General features: G+C 41.2%; 1 protein-coding gene across 5 annotated transcripts in view; it reads left to right on the top strand.

The window, feature by feature from the left end:
* The first annotated feature begins 6,630 nt into the window (after window positions 1-6,630).
* Window positions 6,631-14,916, top strand: part of Pcnx1 (pecanex 1) — a 144,757-nt gene continuing 136,471 nt past the window's right edge. For all 5 annotated transcript variants that reach the window (XM_026402363.2, XM_026402355.2, XM_026402344.2 and 2 more), the window contains exon 1: window positions 6,631-6,783. In XM_026402363.2, the coding sequence (XP_026258148.2) occupies window positions 6,631-6,783 (153 nt within the window). The remainder of the gene's footprint in view (window positions 6,784-14,916) is intronic.

Raw genomic sequence — 14,916 nt, 5'->3', positions numbered from 1 at the left:
AAAAGACATATAATGAAAAGTAAGTTTTTCACCCCTATGGCATCTCCTGCTGCCATTTTTTCTTTTTTAGGTATTCTGTTAGGGATATTTGCTATATAACCATAGAACACAGATTCTTTTTCTTTATAAAAACAACAGATATGACACATGTCATTCTATTCATTTTTTTTTTCATTTAACCACACTTTTAAAGATCAATCCTTATCAATTCATTAAAAGTCACTTAAGTATTCTATTGGCTGCTTGGAATTCTATCTCCAAATATTGAAATATACTAAATAAGAGTAATACTACTAATACTTGAATTGAAGGATTTCCAGCACTGAAGTAGTTTTTCCAATGCCGTATGTACAGATGTATTAGAACTCAGAATTCTATATTTATTGTGGAAGATTGTGATTTGGGAGGTTCATAAACTACACATTAACACTTGTCACAGGGGTTGAGATTGTAATGAGTTTAAAGGATGGAAATACCGAGAGAAAGTGAATAAGAAAACTGGAAGGACTGGGAAGTTTTACTTTATCACAGTCTCTACTGATTTGAGAGATTTTTACCCTGAATACATCATTTCCCTAGGAAATATACACAAAAGACTATTTGTGCACATAGAAAATGATTATATACTGCTGAATCCTAGGGACAATAGACAAGGCAAAACAAGTCAAAACAAAAACCCACCAACCTCTTAGATAAAGCAGAAAATAAAAGTCGCCAAAGGTAAAACAAACAAAATACCAAAACTCAAACCAAATAAGCAAACAAAGCTAATAAAAAATACACTCTCACGTACTCTCACTGTTTCCATAAAGAAAGCCATGAAAAAATCTCCAAGGGAAAGATCTTTTGATTGTATCATTGGAAATTTTCATTATTGCTATTGGAAAATAACTCCAGTCATCAAAACTAAATGCAATGGGTGTGCAACACTGAATCCTTGGAAATCTTCAATTGTCTGAATTCCTTGATTTGAGGCTAGGACTAATTTAGAAAGAGGCAGGAGGAGAATTGAAACACAGGCTTAAAGTAGGGGTGGTGGCACATACATACAATTCCTGCTACTCCAGAGGCTGAGGCAGGAGGATCCCAAGTTTGAGGCCAACCTGGGCAACTTAGTGAAACCCTATCTCAAAATAAAAAAATAAAAAGGGCTCTAATGTAGTTCAGTGATAGAGCATCCTTGGCTTAATCCTAGTCTCTCTCTCTCTCTCACACACACACACACACACACACACACACACACACACACGTACGTGGGAGCCCACGGTCCCAAAACACACACAGACACGCAAAAACAAACCAACAAACAAATAAAACGCATAGGTTTATTGGATTCCACACATCATAATCTTTTCACTGTAAAACATCGCCTTCCCGCCAAGGAAATGTGCTTGGTGCTCCCTGCCAGAGAAGCCAGGAATCCAGTCCCCAGAGATGGCAACTTTCCTATTTCTGCATAACTACTGAAGGTGATCCAGCTGAAACTGTAGTGACTAACAGAGGGAGTACGTTCGTGAGAGTATCACTCAGCCACCTCAGTTGGCCAGTAAATCCTGCTGGAATTATACTACCTGGCTGAAGCAGAAAGGTAACCACCCTTTAAAATGATGTATTTAATACATTAGACACAAGATGGACATAGAGCAATCTTTTACTGTTGAAAGATGAAAAACAGTGTGTGAATATACTGTTACTGATTTAGGGTTTCCCAATATTGGGGGAGTATTGCAATATCCTATATACTTCTCCTTTCCTTTCATTGTCTTACCCTGAAAGTGTAATGATAATTTAAGAAAAGTGAATTTTTTTTCTTGAGATATAACAGAAGATACTCTCAGAATGACACAAAACTATAACAAATATTTTTGAACTAGTTAGTGTCAATTAAAACATGTTTCAAAGTATTCATCATATAGAATCCACACCTCAAAAAAAAAAAAAAAAGGAACTGAGATTTCCAAGGATAATCTCCTATGTAGTAAAAAAAACCTTCTACTTTTACTTGTTTAGCTCCATATCCAGATATTGGTATTTTATGTTATGTAAGATTTGGAACTCTCCTTTCCATCCCTCTTTTGTCATTTATTTTCCTGATGTGATATGAAGTAGAATATAGCAAATGGCAAAAAAGAGAATCAGGAAATAGTTTTAGGGCACTTCTCTTCCAAGTTCTCGTCATCTTTATTTCATTTTTTTTTCCCCTTTCTTGAACTGATCTAAACTGGTGAAACACTTTTAAATGTTGAAGAGCTACCAAATGAATGCTAAAATAGATTAAAATCTCTAATTGGAAAGTCATTGGTTTCTGTGCTTCTGATCTTAACAGCTTTCTGCTAGGAACCTGGGGCATGCTGGGAAGTCCTTGCCCTCAAGGAATATACAGTTCAGTGTGAGAGATACAGTTCAGTGTGGCACACAATTAAGTGCTAAATGGGTGGAACATGTGAGAGCTCTAGGCTGTTCACAAAATAGATGAATGAGTTTGGAGTAGTCATTGTGGATTTTAGTAGGCAGGTAGAGGGATAAGGTTTTTCTGGTGAGGCATTTGGTATCTGTAAGAGCAGAGGCCGAATTAATAAATGTGTGGGCAGGTAAAAATAAGTGTGCTGATATTCACCAACTGAAAGGGTTCATGCTGGGGAGTAGAGGAAGTTAAGGAGCATGCCTTTAGTCCTGTAGGAAACTGTAGGAAATTAAAAGCCTTTAAGAAAAGTGAATTGGGCTGGGGATGTGGCTCAAGCGGTAGTGCGCTCACCCGGCATGTGTGCGGCCCAGGTTCGATCCTCAGCACCACATACAAAGATGTGGTGTCCACCGAAAACTAAAAAATAAATATTAAAAAAATTCTCTCTCTCTCTCTCTCTTTAAAAAAAAAAAAGTGAATTAGGGAGATGCATTTGCTGGTGGAAGGTCCAATGGTTTTGAAGAGGAGAGATGGCAATAGGAGCTACTGGGCATGAGTGAATGAAGGCATCCACCAGGATGGCTGATTTGGCAACATTAAGGAAGGGTCGGGTAGAGGAAAAATGATAGAAGTCTAGTCCATGGCAGCGGGGGGTGGGGGGTCAGTATGTGAAGGTCCAATCCTGAGCAGGTTGGAAAATGTTGGTTTCACTAAGACAAAGAAGAGGGGCTGGCCTGGAGAAAACACGGATGTTTTCTGCAGTGGGCCTATTAGCAGGACACACAGGCCCTGAAGTAGATAACTGCCACTATGTATAACTGACAGAACTGCAGTGTGGATGCTTCTGCTCCCGGGTGGGTTTGGGTGGGGTTATTAAAAGGTTTTGCCTATGCAGCTTTGTCCCTTTCAGGCAGGAGAGAGCATCTGCTGTTGAGCATTCCCAGTCCTCAAGGGGCCTATGAGCTAGTCAGGAAACATAATTTTAATAGGATTAGCTGAAAGATGAGCAAATGTCAGGTGGTGGTTTGGTAGTATGTCATGGCTGCTAACTTTGACATGCTAAGTGTAACACTATGAAAGGCTTTTATGCTTGGCTCAGAGGCCAAACACTTAGCAAATTAGATCTCTTAATTTTTGTCCTGCTCTTACTTTTAGAGAGTGTTACCTGGGGCAAACCATTTAACCTCTCTGTGCCTTAGTGCTCTGTTTATAATAGGAAGCTTGTTGTGGTAGGAGTCCTACACATTTTGAAAGCTACAGATAAAAAGCACTGTAGATTCCCCCCCACCCAATCTCTGATGACTGAGTCAGTCACTTGGAAAGGTCAGCCTTTTCCTTGGGTTATTTTAGTTGCTAACTCCCTAAGTTAGTTAATTAGCATTTTTCCAAGATGCTTCTACCAGACACCTTCTGGGCCTATCCATCTTGTTGTCCCTCTTTCACCCAGTGGCTGATGCCCTGTGATTCCCATCTCTATGCTCTTGGCTCAAGTGCAGCCATATTGAAGGGGAATTAGAGTTCTGTACTAACACTCAGGGACCTCAGTATAAGGCTATCATGCTCAGTGTAATATGGACCATGTCCTATGTAAGATTCTGCTTTGTTTGTCTCACTCTGTCTTCCATATCTGGCCTTTGGATGTCTGTCTTATTCTCCTGAGTCCCCAACACTTGTCCCGTAATCAGCTTGAGGATCTGAATTTGCACCTGGAAAAACTGAGGCTGAGACTGTGCTATCAGCAAGACATTTTCTTGATGCTTGTTATGAGTTCCTAATTTTTGCCTGCTCCTGGGTTTCTCCAGGCTGTGTTCCAGCTGTCCAATGGCTTACAATACTTACGTTCTGTGTGGAACCACCCTGCTGCCGGCTGCCTTCCTGGCCTGCTGCCGGATCCATACTCTCCAGATACTGTCTTCTGGCTGAATGTTCATCACGCCAGCTGGGTCTGCTTTTCATTCCATGGATGTATCTAGTTCTAGTCTCCACTTCTCTCAGTCTACCTCACCCTTATTACAGTTAATCCTTCCATATTAAACCACAGTGGATGTTTGCTGCTGTGGAAACTGATGTGGTATTGGAATTTTATCCTTGTTTACATCTTTCTTTGTGTTGGAAAGCTTGGGATCACTTCCAAAACCTTCTCAGAGAGCTTTCCTGTCTCCTTTAGGAGAAACAAATGAAAACTTGACAATACCTTGTGTCTGTGACCAAGCCCCACAGTCACTACTTTAATTGTAAACTTGTATTATTTAATCTTAATTTTGCTTTTAGACACATTTAAAAATATATTTTGGCTAGTGATCATTCACATCTCTTCATTTAAAGGTGTCTTACTGGAACTCAAGAACTTTGCTGCTATAAAAAAATAAATCAAGGCTGTGGAGGGTGTTGTTCTACAGTGGTAGTTCCAACCTTGAATGTCCACTAGGATCCTCTGGAAGGATTATTTTATTTCATTTTTTGTCTTCTTCACATGGAGGGCTTATCAAAACAGTTTGCTGGACCCCACCCCACAGCTTCTCTGAAATGGTGCTTGGGAAATTTGTGTCTAACAAGCCCTGACATGATGTCCCCCAACTACACTAGGAGGACAGCATTTATGCTGACCACAAGCACAGGTAACCAGAAACTGCTAATCAGTTCAAACTTTTACCTGTATGGATAGGTGAAGAATGCCTAAAAGTAAACTTTGAAAGTTCAGTTTACAATGAGGATGACTGGGGTTTTAAAGTCTTCTCAACCACTTATTACTTATGAGGACCTGGGCAATCACTTAAGTTTTTTTGAGGTGTAGGTTCACTCATTCATAAAACAAGGATAGCCTCTATGCTGCCCACAATAGTGTTGTATCAAATGAAATGGGTGTGAAAATGTTTGAACAACTGTAAAGTGGCATAGCACTTGGAGGTATTGTGATGGTTTTTCACTACTCTCCTTAAAACGTCACCAGTTCCTTTGGCTTTCTTGCTTCCCTCATTAATTATAGCAACTTTAATTTGGGAATGTGGAGTACTTTAATTGCTATAATAAACTCTTTTTTAAAAATTTCATTCAGTGAGATCAGACATGCACTACAAACACTACACAGAGCCAAGAATGATTCTCAGTTTTTACAGCTATAAAAAGAGAAGTACAAGACCCTATTGTAACTTGGGGTGGAGTCACAGTTAACTCTTTCAACCCCATTTAGATTGGCCCATTGATAAAAATGGCTACTAGCTATAGCACGTTAAAAAATAAAGTCACAGCGCACAAAAGATAACTTGCCTGCTCTATACTTTTATATCTCTTGCAACTTCTATTAATTTATTTATCCTTGGAAGTACTAAATCCTTCCAGTCTGGGATTTGAGTATTTTTCTCATCCAAGTTGCACAGCTCCAAGGGCCAAAACACTTCCTTCTCAAATGTGGGAGCATTTGTGATTTTTCAAGAATTAATTCTTCCAGGCCTTCAGTGAGTCTCTCTCAGACCTTAGCTTCAATTGCTCCTAGGTCTTTCACGATATTGCAAATATCAGTCAGGATGCTTTTCTGACGGTAAGGTCTATTGATTTCGGAGTCAAAAAGACCCCTTTGAGGAATCAGTAAATAGATTTGCCAGTCATCTACCGGGGGGGGGGGCGGGATGGGGTCACCTGGATCCCCCACTCCTCTCCAGGGCGCCTCTCCCAGTCACGGGGCCGCGTCCGCACACGCTTCTCCCGGGGGCCGGCAGGAGGCGCCCGCGCGGCCGAGGCGCTGCGCGCACCCGCGGGGAGCCGGCTTTGGGGGCGGAGGGAAAGGAGAGGAGGAGCCCGAGGGGGCGCGGCTTCCTCCGTGTCCCTGCCGGGCGCCAGAGAGCCTCCTTCGCCGGGCCAGGACTGGCGGCCGGCGGGGGTCCTGGCGGCGGCGGCGGCGGGGGCGCTGGCGGGCCGCGGGTCGGGCTCCGGCCCCGGCTCCGGGTGTTAGGAGACAAGATGGCGGCGGCGCTCTGGAGGCCGGTCTTCTCCTCCTCCTTGCCCTCCTCCGCCCCGCCGCTCGCCGCCTCCTCCTTCTCGGTCTCCTCCTCCCGGTTCGCTGCCTCCTCCTCCTGCAGCAGCATTAGCGACCGCCGCGGCGCCGGCCCGCTCTCCCGGAGCTCGGGAGGGGGATAGACCGGGCAGCTGCAGGCTCGGGCGACGAGGCCGAGCTGGGGCCGGGGCGGGGACGGCGGCGGCGGCGGCGGCGGCGGCGGCGCCGGGTGGGGATGGGGTCGCAGACGCTGCAGATCCTCCGGCAGGGGGTGTGGGCCGCACTCAGCGGGGGCTGGTACTACGACCCGCATCAGGCCACCTTCGTGAACGCGCTGCACCTCTACCTGTGGCTCTTTCTGCTCGGCCTGCCCTTCACCCTGTACATGGTGAGTGTGGGGGCGGGGAGCGGCGGTTCCTCGCCCGCCGGCCCGGCTCGCCTCGCGCCCCTGAGGACCGCTGTCCCCTGGCGCCCCTCCCCTCCCCTCTGGCTCCCCCTTTGCTCTCCAGGGCTTCCCCAGTCGGAGTCAACAGCAGCCCGCGCCTCCGCCCCCGCGTCCCCGCCCGCCGGCCGGGAAGCAGCCGCTTCCTAGGCCCCTTCTGGGGGGAGGGGCTTCACCTGTGGCCTGTCCAGTCTTTTCCCCACGGTGGGCAGACCCTAGCTGGGTGTCCCTCCCTGCTTCCAGCGTCTCGGGGTCCGGCCGAACGGCTAGCCGCTCCCGGAGCCGCCGCGCTCACGCTGGGCACGCCGGCGTGTTTGCGTGCTCTGCCCGGGCACCCCTGGGCGCCCCTTAACCCGGGGCGCTGTGCCTCTGTGCGCGCGGAGCTCGGGAGCGGGCCGAGGATGTGTGCGCCCCACTCCGAGAGTCACCGCGGCCGTCCCGGCTCTCCCTCGCTTCTAGGTGGTGGTGGCAGATCAGGCTCCTAACTGTCAAGCCTCCAAAAATCATTGTTTTGCTCACCACCGGTTCTTTTCTGTTCAGCTGGGCTTCCAGCGACCGTGGCGTTTCCAGGCCTGCTTTGCGGGGAGGGAGCGGGGGAGATACGGGGAATCTGGCTGGCATTTCGCAGATTTGTTTGGGTTGGTTCAAGGCCTTTGACTGATAGGAACAAGGAAAGTATTGCCTGTTGCTTAATTCAGCACGACCAGTCTCTGAATGACCTGTTTTTAAAGCAATGTTTTCGCTGAAAGTTTGTAAGCACACTTTTGTTTTAAATCACAGTAGGTGAGGGTGGGGCAGTAGGGAAACTGTTGTGGAGAGAAGTGTTATTTAAAGCTTCAGTAAAAAATTTAAAAGTAAACCGGAAGGGAGAAAGGATAGTAACTTTATTTTTCGGAGAATTCCTTCCAATGTGTTTCTGATAACTTTGTTCTTCGTGGGTACAGTGAAGCTGCTGGGTTAGAAAATCCCGTAATGCTACTCAGACACGTGCCAAAGGTGAGGCCACCCAGTTATTCCCCCAGTGACGCTCAGTTGCTCTAATTGGCAGGCAAAGTGCGGGGAAGATGTGCTAAATTTCACATTCTCCAGCAGATTTTAGTTTTTCATTGAGATTATTTCGAAGGGACTTACTGTTTGAGCTTTACAAAGAGTTATTTTAAAAAATGCTGATAGCTTAGTTTATTAAGGGACTTGTTCAGTCTTGTCGCATTCTGAAAATTTATTATGAAGTGTTATGATTTCAATTAATTCTGGCCTAGGGAGTTCTCTTTGCACCACTATACCTTCCAGGAATATGATATCATTAACGAACAGGTTAATTACTTTGGGTGTAAGAATCCTCAGGCTGTCACAAAGCTTTAATAGTCGATTTCTTTTGTATCCAAAAGAGTTGTAGATTTAAAACTGAGAATGATTTTTGAGATGTTAGGATTAATTGTTGTAGCCCGGTATAAGGTTTCTATGTTAGCACTTGCAATTAACCGTGTGATTGTGGTTAAGTCTCTTTAAATGTAATTAACAAACACTACTGAAGGACTATTAGAGCAAATCAAAACTAAGACATTTAAATTTACCTGCTTCATCTTGGGAGTTTATTCAGTTTAATTGTCAAGTATTTGAGTTTATGGTATATACTGAGCATTGTGCTGGGTTCTGGGGAAATAAAATTGCTTCTTTAACAGTTGTTTCAATTAAGGCAATTCTGCTCTTCCCAAATCTTTTAAAAGCTCTCCTTGCCTCTTCTCTTTTCTCCCTTGATATCCAGTCCATCAGCAAATTCTGCTCATCATTACTGCTGTCAGTAGCACCATCTTTGCTCTTTTGGTTCAGGCTACCATTCCTTTCCTTTTGGATTATTGTAATGTTCTAATGAAGCTCACTGCGTCTGTTCATTATTTTCTATTCTCCATACAGAAGTCTGAGTGATTGTTTCAGATCATGTCACTCTACTCCTAATGCCTGCCCTCCCATGTGTCTCTGTCCCTACCCCCACAAACATCCACATATTTGCCTGTTTAATAATCTTCCCAACAAGGACTGTTTCTGCTGTCGTGCCTTGCACTTGCTCTTCCCCCTGTCTCCGTGATGCCTCCCCTATAGATACCCGTGGTCTTGCCCCACTTAAGGTTTCTTGTATATGTGAGGCTTTCCCTTAAACTTGTGTAAAATAGCAACTTCCTGAGCTCTTACCATACTATAGCTTCCTGCTCTCTTTTAAATAGTACTTATTGCTGATACATGTACTCATTTGTTAAATGTTTTTGTTATTTCATAAACTTTAATGGTGCAGGAACTTTGTCACTGCTGTATTTGCAGGACCTAGGTCAGTGCCAAGTAAATAAACTCAATGTTAAATGAATGATGAGCAATGAACAAGACACAGCTTTTGCCTTTAAGGAACTTAAAGTGTAGTTTGTGAATATAAATAGCCAAAAGTATTAGAACTGTTGTGGAAGGGTGAATGACCCTGAACTTTTAGTCAAGGGATGGAACCTGGTGTGGGGGATTAGCAAAGAGGATTGTAAACATTTTAGGAAATACAGTAGTACTATTGTATTTTGGTAGATTGAAATATATAATTAAATTAAAGCAAAATCTAACATTCTGTGTTAAAATGAAATCTCAGCCACAGGTTATCGTTCATATGTTCTTTTACAATAATTACAACTGATAATGACTTTATTAAGTGTACATATAGGTTCTTTATTCCAAGCCCTGTGTCTTTATGAGGCTTAGCTGTTAGTGACTTGTTTTGTGACCTTAGGCAAATAGATGAGCTGGGAATTATACAGGATTCTTTGAAGCCAAAATCACTATGCAGGCTGCCTAAGTTTGTGGAGAAGTTGTGCACTGTAGAAGTCAGATGTTTTTGTGTAGAATTCAGATGTTTTTCCTGTCATTAGCTTTTGGGGATGCTTTCAAGGGTGGAATTTACAATTTCTGCAATTTTAGAATTTAAGTAGGAAACTTAAGAAAATTTTCCTTCTGATTACCTTTTATGTTTCTCCTAAGTAAAACACCTCTTTTTATCTTCTTATAATTATTTTTGTACATGGCATGTCACAGATGGTGAACTTTGGGGTGGGAAGCATTTTTGTGTTGTTTGAGAACAGATTGGAGTTGGTGTTATCTTGATTTTGAATCTCAGTGTTGTTTCTGATTATGTGTCCTTTGGGCAAGACTCTTCATCTTCCTGAACCTTGAATTACTCATTTGTGAGATATTTCATGAGTATTTTGCAAGAAAATATTTATGAAATAGGGTATTCTCCTTCAGAATGGCTTGAGTAAATGTCATTTGAAAGAATGTCTAATTATAGCAGTGTTCCCTTTGTAATGCTGTATGTCTGGAGGAGATTAGATAGCTCTGGATTTATTAAATCAAACCATTATTATAACATGCTGCTCAACATATTATTATTATTATTATTTTGTGAAGAGTTATATTTGTAGTTGGGTGTGTTTACACACTCCTGTAATCCCAGCAACTCAGGAGGCTGAAGCAGGAGGATTCCAAGTTTGAGGCCAGTCTCGGCAACTTAGTGAGGCCCTAAGCAACCCTATCTCAAAATAAAAAATGGCTGGGGATGTGGCTCAGTGGTTAAGCACCCTGGATTCTATCCCTAGTACCAAAATTAAAATGAGTAAATAAAATAATAATAGGTGACAAAATAGAACTTTAAAATTTATTTACATAAGATTGAAGCATAGCAAAGTGGTAGAGCACTTGCTTACCATGCAAGAGACCCTGGTTTGATTCCCAGCACTGAAAAAAAGAATTTATATACATGAGAGGTTCTCATTCTAGTTGACATTACTTGACAGTGATAAAAATGTGTACAAGTGCAAGCCCATTCTTACTCAAAATCTGGAGTGTGGCCCACTAATTTTTGGGTTATAAACACTCAGGTAAAATTAAAGAACCCATCAGTATTCCTCTAATTCCCAGCCTCTGATTTGCACCTCAGAGCTGTCATGTCCAAAACCACTCTGAATTCCCCCACTAAAACCCCCAACATCCCCAAACCCTTTTTTCTTACTCTGTCATCTTAGTTAAGGACTTATTTTTAGATGCCAATACCATCCCTCCCCCTCAACTTAGGAGCAGTCTTACCAGTTCCACTGTCAGAATACCTCAGACCTTCCTTTCACTTCCTACTCCATGGTATTTTCTGTCTGTATCACTACCTTAACCTTTTCTCTGCTCTTTGACTTCTGTTCTTGCCCATCTGCAGCTCATTCTCCATATAAATTTGTTTGTTTTACTTCCCCTTTTTAATATTCTTCTATGATTGTTTTTTTGGTACCCAGTATTGAACCCAGGGGCACTTGACCACTGGGCCACACCCTTAGCCCCCTTTTTATATTTTATTTAGAGACAGGAGTTGCTTAGGGTTTTGCTCAGTTGCTGAGGCTGGCTTTGAACTTGGGATCCTCCTGTCTCAGCCTTCCAAGCCACTGGGATTACAGGCATGTGTCACCATGACTGTTTCATTCTGTAACTTTATTCCACCCTACTACACAAACAATTTGTATCTTTGTTTACTTGTTTGCTGTCTCAGATGGCTCCCTTCATCTCACTACTTTGTAAGTTCCATGAGGGGAGGGGCTGGTTCTGAATTATTGAGCAGCATATATTTGGTATGTGCTCTTGTGTTTGGCTCATATTACGCTCTGAATAAAACTTGTTGAATGAATTTATTATTCTATGTGAACCTTCTTTAAGAAAGCAGACATATTGTCAACTTGTAGAAAAGCTTGTGAATTTACAAAAATAGCAATTGATTCTTCAGTTCTTTTTTACAGATAGGATGCTTTCTAGCTATCCTTTGAGAAATTATTCCGAGTCATTAAATCATTGAGCAATTGAAAAACTAGTAGAGTTTCTATTGCTTTTGCAGCCTTTGAATATACAGATTTAGCCATGTAGTGTTTTCTTTTGCAAGTCAACAAAGGTTTTCAGTATTTTATTACAAGAATTTTCAGACATACAGAAAAATTGAAAAAATTGTACCCTTCACATGAATTCTGCAATCTTTAATTATGTCTCCATCTATGCATCCCTCTACCTGTTCACATTTTTAAAGAGCACTTTTTAAAGTTATAGACATCAGTATAGGTCACTGCTAAACACTTCAGCAGTCCAACTTTTATCTATAGTTCTAAAGGCATAAACCTTAAGCGATTTATTGAGTGGGTTTTGATAAATGCATCCACCTATGTAGTAGACACTCATCATATGATATACCATCAGCATCACTCCAGATAGTTTCCTCTTACCCTTTACAGTAATTCTCTTATCCTTGTTCTGATTTTTTTCATTATAGATTAGTTTCCCCTGTTCTAGAATTTTGTATAAATAGTCATGTGGCATATATTCAGTTTATGCCTTTTCACTCAGCATATATTTGAGATTCATCTGTGGTGTTATGTTTAACAGAAGCTTGTTCCTTTTTATTGCTGAGTAGTGCTCCTAATATAAATGTACTACAGTTTATTCACCTTATCTGTTCTCCTGTAGATGAGAACCTAGACTTTTTTGGCTATCATGTATAAAAATGTCCCCTGCAGCGTAAAATAGGTCTTTTCAAAACTGAAGAACACTGGAAAATATTTATGTGTATTAGAAAACCTTTTCTGTTCTCAGATAAGTTTATGTTTTAATTTATAACAAATGAATAATAACCGCATACTTCATCCTTTTTTTTTTTTTTTTGGTATGAGGATTGAACCCAGGGGTGCTTTACCACTGAGCCACATCCCCAGCCTTTTTAATATATATTGAGACTGGGTCTCCCTGAGTTGCTTAGGGCCTAGCTAAATTGCTAAGGCTAGCTTTGAACTTGCTAACCTCCTGCCTCTGCCTCCCAAGCCGCTGGGATTACAGGTGAGCACCACCGCACTCGGCTACTTCATCCTCATTTTTTTTTTTTTTTAAAGAGAGAGTGAGAGAGGGGAGAGAGAGAGAGAAAAATTTTTTTTTAATATTTATTTTTTAGTTTTTTTAGTTCTCGGCAGACACAACATCTTTGTTGGTATGTGGTGCTGAGGATCGAACCCGGGCCGCACGCATGCCAGGCCAGCGCGCTACCACTTGAGCCACATCCCCAGCCCCCTCATTTTAATTTTAGTAGTCTTTAATACTGTACTTATATTTGTTCAGTATTTAGATTTTTCTATTTTATAGAATGCAAAAAAGTAGAATCTTTATTGGTTCAACTGTTCTGATTTTTTTTTTCCCCTAAATCAAAAATTACAGAGCCCTTAGTTCTTAACCATTTTGGAGAATGAGGCAGGAGGATCACCTATTCGCTTGGTCTGCTGAATATTTTAGTATTTAGGCCTGTAGATACTTTTATTTCTTTACTTAGAAAAATGGTCTCAGATTTTTTTTTTTTTCTGTTTTGAAGCCTCCTGTTTCCACTAGATTATAAACTGGAAATGTTTCCATGTTGAGGGAAAAGTGACTTTTTAAACAGTTCTGTAGTAAGCCATAGTATGGATGTATTGCAGTGTATCCAATAATTTTCCTAATACTGGCTATGTAGGATGTTTCCAGTTTTTAGCTATTTAGAAAACACTGTGGTGAATATTTTTGTAGGTAAATCTTTGTTCTAGTTTTTTGTATACATTATTATAAATAGACAAGAGTGAATGCTGACAGAGAAAGGATAAACAGTTGGCATAAAAGTTGAGCCTCACCCTTAATGGTTTGTGCAGTCTTATTGATGCACACAGCATGTTTTCTGTTAAGAGGGAGAGGGAAGGCCGGAGGATATTGGAGGTTTGAGGAAAATCCACAAATGTGGAATGTTTTTCTTTTTGTGAGTGGGAAGTGAATTGACTATTGAGGGATGATAATAAGATTGCTGACAAATCTCAAAGGGTACTGTGAATTGAGTTCAAAGGTTGAAGAGGAATGTTCAGGAAATAAACATAGGGTAAAATATACTTGGAAGTTATCAGCACCTAGATATGATTTTCTAGGGAGAACTAAAAAAATAAAACAAAACCAAAACCAAAACAAAACAAAAACAGTAAAAAGAAAGTGGCCTTGAACAGAATTCAAGCCCAACAACATTTAAAAATCAGCAAAGGAAGGGAAGGGTAGAAAAATGGAGAGAGGAACAAAGCCAGGAAAACAAGAGTATTTTGAAAAATGAGAATGGTAAAAATGCCAAATTGTCCTCTAGAAGTGCTAATTTAAATTTCATCAACTGCATTGCAAGGACTTCCCAGTACTCTCTTCCCACCCCCACTCAACACTTTCAAAAACAAGGCATTATTGTAAATTTCTTATTCAATGAAATTTGGACAAAACCATTTCAGTTACATTTTGTCTTTGATAATAGAATTTTTCTCCCCCCCCCCATTTGGCAGAATTTTCTTACTTTTTGATTCAAGTAGTCCAAATTAAAGATGTTTACTGCACTAACATGTCTCATAGCAACTTTGATCTGTCTTTTTCTATTTGGACTCAAGATTCTGAAAGGAGATTGCTTGCTGCTTTCTGTTATTTAATCCGAGTTAAATAAAATGATTTTTTCTGCATCTGAGCATGGCAAGGAAGTTGAGAACTATTTAGTAGGTGCATTAGGACACCAGGGACATCTGAGAGTAGTAACACTAGAGTAGTGTGGACAAATGGGTGAAAAGGGAATAATAGAACAAATATTTTGTAGATTGTACCACTGTTGACTTCTTTAGCATGTAGGTGAACTTTACAAAATGAGTAGTTACTGATTTTCTATTTCTCTGGTTTCTCTGTCCATCCTCCATAAGGTTGATTGGATGCTTTCTTTGGTAGCATTGTAAAAAAAAGCTTAAGAGTTCTTCCATTATCCTTGTAACCTGAGTATCTGCTTCTTTTAACTTTGCACCACTGATGCCAGTCTTTATTGTTTTGTGTAATGGTAAGAAAGAGAAAAAAGAAAAAGAAAGAAAGAAAGAAAGAAAACCTGGTGGAAAAGCAAACCATTTCCTTTTGGGTTTTTAAGGAAAAAAAAAAAAAACAGTCCTTTTTTTGTAGCATTTTGTATAAACCAAGTAGAACCCTGAGAGCAGAATGCTCTGTGAACAG

This window comes from Urocitellus parryii, chromosome 6 (genome assembly GCF_045843805.1).
Source record: "Urocitellus parryii isolate mUroPar1 chromosome 6, mUroPar1.hap1, whole genome shotgun sequence".
NCBI lineage: Eukaryota > Metazoa > Chordata > Mammalia > Rodentia > Sciuridae > Urocitellus > Urocitellus parryii.
Note: the sequence above shows the minus strand (reverse complement) of the source record. Positions and strands in the feature narration are given on the sequence as shown.